This window comes from Wyeomyia smithii, chromosome 3 (assembly GCF_029784165.1).
Source record: "Wyeomyia smithii strain HCP4-BCI-WySm-NY-G18 chromosome 3, ASM2978416v1, whole genome shotgun sequence".
NCBI lineage: Eukaryota > Metazoa > Arthropoda > Insecta > Diptera > Culicidae > Wyeomyia > Wyeomyia smithii.
The window spans coordinates 121,550,513-121,563,267 of NC_073696.1; the positions used below are offsets into that span (position 1 = coordinate 121,550,513).

Consider the following 12,755-nt stretch of genomic DNA (forward strand, 5'->3'; position numbering starts at 1 on the left):
GCGTGCCCTTGGAGTTTTCAAACGGAAGGTGCTGTGTACGATCTACGGTGGAGTGCAGATGGAAGATTGGATATGGAGACGACGAAGTTGCTGGGGGAACCGACTAAAATCGGAAGGCTACGGTGGGCCATATTGTAAGGACGTTAGACAAAAGCCCAGTCATAATGATTCTGGATAGCCACACAATAAGAACGCGGCGTCGTGCGCGTAACATGCACGGTGGATTGACCAAATGAAAGGAGATCTCCGCAGTTTACGTAGCCTGCAAGGGTGGCGCGATCAGCCATTGATCAAGTACAATGGCGTCAGCTCTCAAATACAGCAAAGGCCACCAGGGTTGGGATTTGTTGACACTCTTGAGTGGAAGTCAAAAAAAGCATCCATAAACGTTATTTTTTTACAATCCTTTCAGAGTTCTCCCTTCCCGCTTTTTGCATGGAAGTGAACTGTCAAAACACCTCATCATATTTCATGTGACGAAAGCAAGACAACAAAATCAGTTTATCAGTTAACGAAGATTGTCAAGGCATCGGTCAGTGTCAGTGAAAAAGTGTTTCGGTGGGGTTCATTTTGGTTGAGTGGACTGTTTGTTTTTCTTTTTCGCTTTGAAGTGAAGATCATTTGGTTTGATTTGTCGTCAAATTTTATTCCGTAACCGTGAACGATGCGCGCGACCTATTTCATATGAGTATAACAGCACGTTACTAGGACGAAAATCTAGTGTATCTGAAAGAGTGCTGCGATCATTGGAAGTGAAAATTGAAAATGATTGGCTGTAATTTTCGAAGAATTTTGCGGGGGAAAATGACTTTTATCAGCACTGAAGGCCACACAGGCCTTCGTCTAATTGGTAAGGTAAGATAAGATATGTATAAGAAGACTCCCTCAGTTTATGTTCTTAGCCCTCTCTTTATCCATACAGGACTTGAACCCGCAATCTCCCTGTCTCCAGCAGGGTGTTTTGACCAATTAAACTACTGGGACGGTGGTACTGTTACAAAATCTATATTTTTTTGTGTTTACCTTTTATTGCATGTGCAAAATTCCGTCATAGGCCCCTATTACAGAAGACAAGGCGAGCGGTGAGTTACTCGTCTGACCAGTTTTGGTATTGTAGATCGGCTGGATTTGGGACGAGTACCTCGTCTGTCGCTCAGCTGTTACCAGCCAAGTTTCACTCGCATTCCCTAATACAACATTTTACTAACCTCGTCAGTGACTGGGGACGAGGCGAGTTGCTCGTCTCGTCTTCTAGCTTCCAAGAAAAAACTGCTTCGACAGAAATTTATGGACGTGCGAAATCCAGGTGGATTGTGAAACAGTTGAAAATCGAACATTCGACCGTGCCCCGTGTGATAAAATCGTTCAAGGTGACCTAGATAACCCAGTGGTGAGCTGATGATGGAAGAAAAGCGAAGATGATCGACCCCTTGAAGGTAAGAAAGGTGAGAGATTACTTCAAGCGCAATCCAAACCTTTGGTTTCGGAACGTGGCCAATAAGGTCAATTCTTCCGTCTGGTTCGACCTGCAGATTATGAAACGGCTCGAACTTCATGCCTTCAAGGTAAGGAAGGCTAACCGATACCGATAAAGAATACGGTGGCCAAATCCCGCACCAGGAAGCTGTAGAAAATATTGGAAAACGCGACGGATTGGGTTGTTAGACCAGAATTGTACCTAGAGAATAGCTAAGATCTAATTGACACAGTAGTGGTAATTTGTAGTTAAGATTAAGATGACTGCAGCTCGATAATTAAAACTGCTAAATGGTAATATTTTTGTATGAGCATAGGGATACCATCCGTCCTGATTTAGCAGGACATGTCCTGATTTTGAAGTTCTATTAGGGCGTCCTGATTTATTTTTTATATTTTAGCATCTGTCCTGACTTTCTTAAGATATTTAATTTTGTTGTGTGGTAATGAGCAGAATTTTTAAAAATTGCTCAATAAATGTTTTCGATTCTAGGTCGCAACGCACATTGCGATCGATTTTTTTCCATTTGTTGAATCTCAATAGAGTAATAATAAGAATCTTTCACGCGTTGACCGTTACCATTAAGCATCTGGCATTTGTTAAGTTTTAGTTGAAACAGTTTACGTGTGTTGAATTTTTAAAATATCTACTAATGCGTAACAATTTAAAGTGGTTTGATGAAAGTGTCTCGTCAGAGATACACTCAGTTTTTTTACTATGTGTTTTTCTACATGGATTTTCGAATTAACGGGTTTTTCACGCGTATTTTTAAATCGAAGGATTTTTTAATTACCGCGTCATTCCACGATGTACATATCAACGCGTAAAAAAAACTTAATAAAAAATTAATTTACTTTATGTACAGTAAATAAAAGAGTTTTATATTGTATTTTAATGGGTAAATCACATATTATGTGTTATATTTGCTCATACATCGAAGAATAGAATGGCTAAATTAAATTTGTGCCGAGAAAAGGTGTCCTGATTTCTAACTTCAACCAGATGGTATCCCTATATGAACAGCTAAACATTCGGATTGCTAGAGAGATGGTAATAATTGAAAGCCAAATCTTCAATCAGTTTTATATTACATCGGATTATTATTGAAAAAAGCAATAATTTTTTGAACTACACAAAAATGTAATTATCAGAATTAAATTACTACAGATACAGCGAAGCAGCAAATACGATGTCTCTTTTCAGCAACCGAATTGCTTCGGAGAACTTATTTTCCAGATCGGTGTTGCCAATGGTTTTTGAAGCTTGCACCATTTGTCTAAGCAGTTCTTCCAAGCGTCGCATACAGCGAATAATAGATCCTTCGAAAATTTCTGTCATCTTACACAGCTGTAAGAACGATGATCCTTTGCACCACGCAAGCACTACATCCATGAGGAAGGGCTTGAATGATTCGACGTACCGTTCCTCGTCCAGTTCGACTTTACATTCGTTCGACACTTTTGCTATCCTCCTAGCAAGGTCCTGCATCTGCCGTAGTGGACCAGAAAGCTCCTCCGTTGCCGCAGGAACTTCCGAGCTCTTTTCGTCACATACAAAGCAAGACAGCAGTGAACACGCCTGTGCTGTGGTAAGATTTGTGAAGGTACCATTGAATATCATTTCTGTCAGTAGAAGTTCGTCGGCACAGCTGAGCTCGCACGCAACACGACCTTTGAACTCGATGACGTCTGCGGCCGTGCAGTAACCCAAACGACGCAAAACTCGCTTCCGATGCTTCAGTTCATCCATATGAAGCAGACTTTTTGCTTCGCGGAAAGCGTGTTTTTCTTGCTTCAACTGACGTTCAAGCTCTAGCTTATCCATGTATTTTAAATACAATTTATCCAGTTCAGGCGCCTCATGCAAGGGATGTGAATATAAACGTTTTTCGAATTTGTCTATCATGTCTACAATAGTTTCGAAATCCTTTTCTTTGATGTGCATATCATTGATCGGATGTAAAAGAGGAGGTCCTTGAGGAAATCGTTTTTTGACCTCATTGATTGTTTTAAGAACCGAACGTCGATTGTCGGCTGGGCGCAAATCGTTCGGGTAATACACTCGCAAAGAGCTTATCCGGTGGACCAGTGTATGCAGAACTGGAACAACTTCTACCGATCCACGTTTACCTTCGGGACAAGGTTTGGGAACACCTTCTTTCTCGAATCCATCATCAACATGCAGTAAAACATCGATGATAACTTTTGTTTCCGATTTAAGAGGGTTTGTTTTAGCATCACCAGTTTCTTTCTTGAAATTTACAATGATACCCCATTCGAATTCGCCGGCATCTGACTGAATTTTAATCATCCTACCCGGTTGCAAAAACGGCACGAGATAGGTTGGCCTGGTAATATATTCCCTGAACTGTTTGCCGAGAGTATCAAGCTGATCACGAACATGATGATACGACACTATCGATTGTTCGTCTTTTATGTAAACTTTATCCAGCTCTTTCTGTTTCTGTTGAACTTTTTTGTAAATTTCCGGGATTGAAGACTGATTCTGGAACTGGAAAAATGATCTCTCCAGCATATACTCCGGGTTGATTTCCTCAACTCTCAGTAAATTCAACACCATATTGTACGTCAAGTGAAAAGCCGAATTTATCGGATCAGGTTTACCTTGGACAATTTCTTTGCCAACTGCTGGCGAAACAGCTTCGTCAATCATCAGTATAACGATACCTTTATCGTCCAAACCTCTACGTCCGGCTCGACCAGACATCTGAATGTACTCACCGGAAGTTACCCAGCGAAAATCTTTACCATCGAATTTGCGTGGTCCTGTGAACAATACCGTTCTAGCCGGCATATTAAGTCCCATCGCGAAAGTTTCCGTTGCAAAAAGTGCTTTAATCAGACCTTCTCCAAACAAAATTTCGATAGTTTCCTTTAAAATGGGTAACAGACCACCGTGATGAATACCGATACCACGACGTAATAGTGGCAGCACATTCTCAACCTAAAAAAAAAATAAAATAAGTTAATACTCACCGCATTTCAGCTTTTCCATTGCCAACTTACCTGTGGCAACTGTCGATCCTCCTCACTCAAAACATCCATTGCGTTGTTGAATACTTCGTCAACCAACTTTTTCTCGGTTGTCGAGTTGAAATCTAACTTAGACATTTGCATCGCAAAAATCTCGCAATCCTTTTTACTAAATGAGAATATAATAACTGGTGCAAAATTCCTCTCCATAATCATTTTAACAATCTTGAAAATGTTCGTTTCGCCAGAATTCGTCGGTTTGAGGCCTCCTTTGCGGCCCTTTTGATCTCCCTTGGCAGCATCTCCGGCGTTCTGCAATACCGCCATTGCGGTATTGAAATTATCCTCCTTGAATTGTCCCTTCTCATTGACCACTAGATGAATTCCGTCACCACCAACCGGGAAAAGGTAATGCTGTAGCGGTGTCGGTCGATAATCAGTGTACACAACATGGCATGGCTGTTTATGAATGTGGCAGACCCATTCGGCAAATTGGCGAGCATTAGGAATCGTAGCGGAGAGGAATACATAGTGTACATTGTCCGGCAGCAAAATAAGTGTTTCTTCCCAAACCACTCCTCGTTCTTTGTCTCGCATGTAATGAATTTCGTCGAACACAACCCAGCCGACCTCTCGCATAATTTCGGACCCTCGATAAAGCATATTTCGGAGAATTTCTGTCGTCATAATTAGACAAGAAGCGGAGGGATTTATCGTCACATCTCCAGTAACAAGTCCAACATCTTTAAATTCCTCGTGAAATTCACGGTACTTCTGATTGGACAACGCTTTAATCGGTGTGGTATAAATAACTCGTTGCTTTTCCAAGAGTGATTTAGCGATAGCGTATTCAGCCACAACTGTTTTACCTGCAGAAGTATGAGCCGATACTAAAACAGATTGTTGATTCTCAATGCATAGGATTGCCTCTTTTTGAAAGGGATCTAAAACGAATTGATACTCTTTGGCTGGCTTCCCCGTTGGTGGTACTAGCGGTCGATATTTGTGATCGGGATATACCGCTACTTCATGTGTGCAAGCTTCCGGTGACTGTATTGTATGCACCTTGATTCGGGATTCAATATTGTCTAAGCTAATAAAAATTGCAAAATTATATTGTATTCAAACAAAATTTTTTTTTATTCTTACTTGATATCATCCAAAATTGATTCCACCTGTTTAGAACGCTTGGTGGGTTCGATTATGGCATCTTCATCGTCGGAAACAGCTTGTCTCTCACGTTTAGCGGCAGAAGTAGGTTCCCTAAATAAACTTTAGTTATTACCAAAAACACAGAGTAATCTACAAACGTGTTTCTAAACTTACCCTTTCTCGGGTTTAGATTCTTTTTCCTTGTCGACATCATCGATCACAATTGGAACGTTTCCGCTCTCTTCCTCATCATTAACAGCATCAAACAAATTGAATAAATCGTCAACATCGGCCATAATTCAATGTTTTTCTAGTGATATCGTTGTTAAAATGTTATCGAATTGAGAAATAACGAAACGGCGTGCACTTGATCACCGCATTCACGCTTGCTGTTGCTGACAAATGACATGTTGATTTGATGGCCTACATACAGAGATGCCAGATGTTTATGAAAAAATGTTAGTAGATGCAGAAAATATAAAAGAATATAAAATTCCCCTAAATTCGAACGAAATTTGTTGAGACAAAAATTGGTTTAAATCTGCATTCATTTAGAGAAAATTAGTGTTGATATAGAGACACTCACAAAAAACAGCAAAAATATTAAAAAAAAATACTTTTTATTAAACAGATATCTGCATTCGGATTCCGAAAATCTGCGTTCCGCCTAAATCTTCACATTTGGTATCGCTGCCTACACGCTAAATAATTTGTATACACCGAAAAAAGACATGTGGATACTTTAAGAAATATTTATTGCTGATTGCATCTGAAAAGCGAATTACAGAAAACTCACAAGCACGGTGCATTCGCAGTTCATTGTTTAGCAATAAAACATAAAAAACGCGTGAAATTAAATATATCCTCTATTGTACCTGATTGCAATACCTTTTGATATGTTACCTTACTTGATCGTTTGGCTCGAATTTCGACATTTTCGTTTGGCTCACAACATTCTCTTTGCATATCTTTCCCTCTGAGTTTGCCTACTTTTAAGTACCTGCACGGGTCATCATTTAGGTAAAATTGAATACCTTGAATCATCAACAGCAATGTCAAAAACTCCACACAAATTTTTACCCAGAATTAAGTTTTTGCATTTTACTGAGCTGTCGCGTTGTTTTCACCAATTTCATGCGTACTATTTACTTAAACCAATGAAAACATTCACGTTTTTTACGTGTTTGCTAGGTAAAATTTTCTTTGTGTGCAGTGGAGTTCACAACCGGGTTTTCACGAGTTTCCATCTACCAAAGCAGAAAAAGCCCATTCAAGCAGAAAAGGTCGATTCAAGCGATAAGCCGATGCATGAACCATTATTGATGTATAAAATATAATAAGCGACATCTGGTAGAATTACAAGAAACCAAACAATATTTTAATTTCAAGAGGTTTTTACCAAGGTGGTCAACTGGCAAGTAATCAAGAATTATTCCGTTTTTTCCCAGTAATTTATTAATCTTAGTTGACTTAGTAATCTGCATATCAATACGGTAATATCCCCAATACTGTTTTAATTCAAGGGAATTCAGTAGTTCTGAATTACTTGACGATACAAAAAAAATTATACAGTGAAATTTACCGTGAAATTTACAGTAAAATACGATAATTGTAAATTATTTCTATGCGCTAAAAATGATCGATGTGAGTCTATTAGATAAAAAAACGGGTTTTAATTTTGTGATGATGCTGATTCAGCATATATTTTTTAACATCTTTAACTATTGTGTTTTACATTTCAACTTCAATGAGACTACAATGAAGACTTTACTCTTTTTGTACTTCTGCAAGAAAACGATAAGATTCCTCATCGATTTCAATATTTTGCATGTCGCTGAACGATACTCTTATATGACCGGTGTAATTTTGTACTGCAATTGGTTCATGAAGTTCCATTTGTGTTATAAGTTTTTCAACTTTACACATAAACCAACTACACATTACTACTAAACCTTTCGAACTGTCAAAAGAAATAATAGGGGCAGTATCTAGATGATATGGACGGTACTGTTTACCAGGCGTAGAATATTGGAAACACAAAACTTGCCCGATGATTATTTGAGGTCCATACCAAAACAAACACCACTCGCCAACAGTTAATGTATTATAGATACCAACTTCTTTTCCATTATCAACAGGATCATCAGAACTTTCCCGAATATATCTACGAAGTCGATCAGGACTAACGCGTGTAGGTTGCTTCCGAAATACCCACAGTCAGAGTTGCCAATAAAATTTTCGATTTAACTGGAAAAAGGCGGAAGAAAAAACTGGAAAAAACTGGATTTCAAATAAATTTTAAAAAAAGCAAAAAAAATGATTGTGAGAGTGCTTTTCTGTTATGGGAACTGAATCCAGTGACAGTTTTTTATACAGGAACTAAAGAGATAACTCTTCGCAAAAAAATACTCATTTTAATCAGAACTGTTTTGTTTCGGGCTTACATTTTGTTAAAATCATGTATTGAAAAATTTCCTCTAACAGCAGCAAAATTTTAAATTACGCAATCAATCTATATCAAAATTAAAAAAATAGAGTAACATTTTCTTTCGTTATATAAGTGAAGTTGAAATTTCAATTATTTTTGACTTCGCTATCTTTTTGTACCTAATTCTTTTAACAATTTTTTAACTGCTACGCAACAGAAAATAAATAATTTTTTTTTCAAATCTATTTGTTTGGTTTCATCTCAACCATGTCATGCTGTCTTTAATTTGACTGTGTTTCGTGCGAGAAGATAGAATACTGAAAATGCTGTTAAGAATTGTTAAAATAATTTATCAATCTATAAAATTTACGTTTTAAAAATATTTCCAAAAATCAATCGGAGCTCAGTGAATAAAAAACTAGATAAAACTGGCAAATATCTGAAAAAACTGGAAGATTTTGGGAATGAACTGTTTAACTGGATCACTTGAAAAAAACTGGAGGAATCCAGTTTAAACTGGAACATTGGCAGTAGTGTAGATATTTTAAAAACTACTTGCTCACCGCTTAACTTCTGAATTTTGACAAAATTGGATTTATTGTTTGACTTTTCTATAAATTAAATTTTTGAATTATTGTTATCAAATATGTAGAAAACAACAAACCATATTCATCTCTGCAATCGAACATCGATGATTTACGTGAATACAAGATTGCTCAGGGCAATATAAATCATTCTCTAATATGCGCTCATTTGAAGATATCAAATTTTCTGTACAAGCACGGCTAACTGTTTCTTTTTTTACAGGTTTTATGTTTCATTTCGCTATGAGACCGCATTGGATCCCAACTGAGTTTAAATCAGTTATTGCATCGTATTTTGCTGCTTCAATCATATCTACAACATCGATGTTAGAGGGCATTTCTTTTGGCACATAGCAGTCACGAACTTTCGCTGTATTTTTGCAGCTGTTGCGCAGAATTATTTCAGATTCTTGTAAAAAATCTACTCTTTTGACACGTTGTAAAGCATATAATATGGAAAAATTTACGACTGTTGACGACCTCGAACTCATCGATCTTAATTGTCGAAAGTATCCTTCATTCCACTGACTACTGAAGAACGGTGGCAGAAATATTTCCGGGCAGTTATTTTGGCGACAGTATTGAATAATTTTGATTAATTCTTGTCCATTAAGTTCGATACAAAAAAATGAATTACGGGTTATGAATGAATAATCAATCGCCAAATGTTGGCTGATCAACCAGTCGTGCCAATAACGGGCGAAGAATATGGCATACCATATTCTGAAAACTCTTTCTAAAACATTCAAATTTGGATCAAGATACGAAGAAATAGTATATTTGATAAATTTGAGGAACAAAACGGTTCCTTCACTTTGAAGCTCGTGAGCCTTTAGACCAAAATCTTGAAGTTCATTCTATCCTCAGATGATATTTCACCGATTGAAAGTCCATGTTCACTTATAGGGCGTTGTTGAATCAACATGTGTAAACCATAGCAACGGCATTACCTGTAAAATTTGATATATATTATATATATGGAAACAAAAGTCTTTTTCGACGTTTTAGCATATAGGTGTCTTCAGAGAAGTTTTCTAATATGCGATTTTAAATATTTTGAGACATTCTTTGAAAATGTCATTAAGGGGGTATTCAGTCAAAATAAAAGCAACAACATCTAGTTGCAAGATATCAAATTTAGGTTTTCGGCAGAGCTGTAGAACTATAAAATTTATGGATTTTTTTCGAAGACACTAAGTGTCTATATTGTAAAACCATTGAGCTATAGTTAATTTTCTGTCAAAACCCCCTTAAAATCAATTTATTGAGTATCTTGAGTTTGAATCGCATTTAATCGAGTTAACATATTCTACAAAGTTGTTGATATCATCAAGATACACTACTTTTTTTAAGACTTCAATATCGTATATCGAATGGTTTGTTCAGAAAATTAGTTTTGAGCCAAAATTTCACTCATTTTTCGATTAATATATCTCAATGAGTGGCACTTTGTGGCAGCCAAAATTAGTATGATTTAATCAGTTGTTGTATACACTAGAAGTGTAGGAAAAATCATGGCCGGGTATGATCGGTATTATGGTTTTCCTAGCAATCTTTTCGATCATTTATTTCCCCCTTGTAGGAGCTTCTGACCACTGCTACCATTAGTTAGATATATTGTGGTATACTCCGCATTAATATATATGCACTGTCAGTTCGTTCCATCACTATGGGTATCAGTGACGGTCGCCCTAGGACTTTGCATTTCCCCCCAAGAAGGAATGCCCTCTTTGATAAAGTTCATTACCTTTGTTAGTTCAGCATTCCATACCTCGTTAGGCGTAAGGACACCTTTTCCAAAAATACGCTGTCTTTGCTGAAATAATGCGCCGCATTGGCACAGTAGATGTTCCGAAGTTTCAACTTCAAGATTACAGAAGCGACATATGTCTTCTGTCAGTTTACCTATTTTTTTAATGTGATACCTACTCGGACAGTGTCCAGTCAGTAGGCCAGTCAACGTACTCAGATAAGCTTTATTTGTACTGAGGAGGTTGCGGGTGATTCTATTACAAGGTGTAATGAATAGTTTAGATTGTCTTGCATTGGAAGTAGCCCCCCAGTTGGCACCAATCGTCATTACTTCCCAGCCTCTGAGCTCTGATTTCAGGCAGGATGTAGAAACCCCACAGAATGGCTCCGGTCCGAAGAATGCAGTTGAAGAACCGATTCTTGCTAAGAGATAGGCTTTTTCATTTCCTTCTATACCACAGTGACCAGGCACCCAGTATAGATTTACATCGTTTGTTACAGTCAGTTGTCGTAGGGATAAAATACAATCCCAAACTAACTTGGACTGGCATGTGTATTCTTTAAGTGCATAAAGAGCTGCTTGACTATCAGAGAAAATACAGATATTGGCATATCTATATTTTCTAGCCAAACAAATATTTGTGCGTGTTAGGATAGCATTTATTTCAGCTTGGAAGACTGTGGGCCACTGTCCCATTGGAATTGATATGTTAATTCCTGGTCCAGTAACCCCAGCACCAGTAGATTCACCCATTTCAGAGCCATCTGTGAAAAACAAGAGTGATCCTGAGCGAGTTTTAGGACCTCCTTCTTCCCATTCGCTGCGAGAGGATTCAATCACTTTGAAGGGAATATTGAAGTTAGTCTTGGATTCCATCCAGTCTTCATGCATTGTTACTAAGTTGTTCAGTTGAAAATCTTTAAGGATTCGTTAGTTATTCTGGGTCTCACTATAGCCAAGTAAATCCAATGAATCATCCTTGGTTTGAGTCCCCACTTCTTACCAAATGTATTGCTGCAAGCCCAAAGAGCATTGTTGGCTCTTGAGATTGCGTACTCCAGATGGTCGTTCCAGTTAAGCGTATGGTCAAGCATGACACCTAGGTACTTGGTTTGCTTGGATAGCTCCAACTGTGTTTCTCCCAACTTTAGAGTTGCTATATTATCTTTCTTGTGAATGGGATAATGACTGTTTTAGAAGGATTAACATTTAGTCCTTCCTGCTTACACCATTTGAGTGTGTAGTTTAGGGCAGTTTGCATTCTATTAGTGATAGTAGGCCCACATTTGCCCCTAACTAAGATAGTATTATCATCAGCAAATCCAATGACTTCATAACCTAGGTTTGTTAAGTTGTTAAGAAGATCATCGACTACCAGAGACCACAATAAAGGAGATAAAACCCCTCCTTGCGGGCAGCCTCTTGTTGGTTTTGTCGTTAAAGTTGATCTTCCTAAATTGGCTGTGATTAACCGATTTTCGATCATACCAATCACATTTCTGATGACCTTGTATAAGGATTGCACACTAGCTCGACCAAATGTTAGTAGCAACCTCTCAGAATTCATTGTAACTTTGTAAGTATGAAAGCCTTTCTAAACAAAACAACTTTGCAAATTTTTTTGATAGTTTATTTAGACTAACTGTTGAAAAGGTCTGAACATTTTATATCTTTTGTATGATAAGATCTATCTAAATAATGAAGAGGAATAGAGAAAAGATTTCGAGGGATGGCTTTAAGGAAACTGTCTGAATTTTCATTAAAAAATATTGGAAAAATTGAATTTGAGATCGTACACTAAAAGAAGTTGACCTTAAAAACAAAAATTGATTTGAGAAGAAAATGGCCATTTTAACACATCGATTTTATATAGAAATTTTTTTAAAATAGGCACTTTTAAGAAAAAAAACTTTTTCTAACAATTTTGTCGTTTCCTTGGAATGTTTTCAACATGAAACAATGTTGGACATAGTTTTTTTTTGTTAGAAACACTTTTTTTGCCTAAAAGTGACCTTCCTAAAATGCTCAGATGATTATTGGTAGCTAAATTTTTTATATGAAAATCAAAGTTCAAAGAAATCTGAGCTGATCTTTTTTTTTTTAAATATTTTTTTGTTTTTTCAGAACCAGTTTTTTCAGTGTGTTGATTTTTGAATTTTTAATAAAAATTCAGGCAATTCTCTGTAAGTTATCTTTTAACAAGTTTTCTCTACATCTTACAATTATTTAGATATATCAATTATAACAAAGCTTAAAATTTTCCAATCTCTGCATATATTAGTGTAAAGTAATTTGCAAACTAGATTAGTTTAGAAAGGCTTACACATCCACAAAGTTTCATAAAATTCTGAGAGACTGCTGCCAACAT

The 12,755-nt window shown here is 37.1% G+C and overlaps 1 protein-coding gene across 1 annotated transcript; it reads right to left on the bottom strand.

Annotated features, from left to right (window-relative positions):
* Positions 1–2,548: 2,548 nt before the first annotated feature.
* Positions 2,549–6,045, bottom strand: LOC129726935 (exosome RNA helicase MTR4). The gene is made up of 4 exons (XM_055684214.1): positions 5,797–6,045; positions 5,620–5,733; positions 4,504–5,563; positions 2,549–4,441 (listed from the first exon to the last, which is right to left on the bottom strand). Exons 1-4 carry the CDS (start codon positions 5,916–5,918, stop codon positions 2,639–2,641), a joined length of 3,099 nt encoding a protein of 1,032 aa, XP_055540189.1. The 5' UTR covers positions 5,919–6,045; the 3' UTR covers positions 2,549–2,638.
* Positions 6,046–12,755: the final 6,710 nt, after the last annotated feature.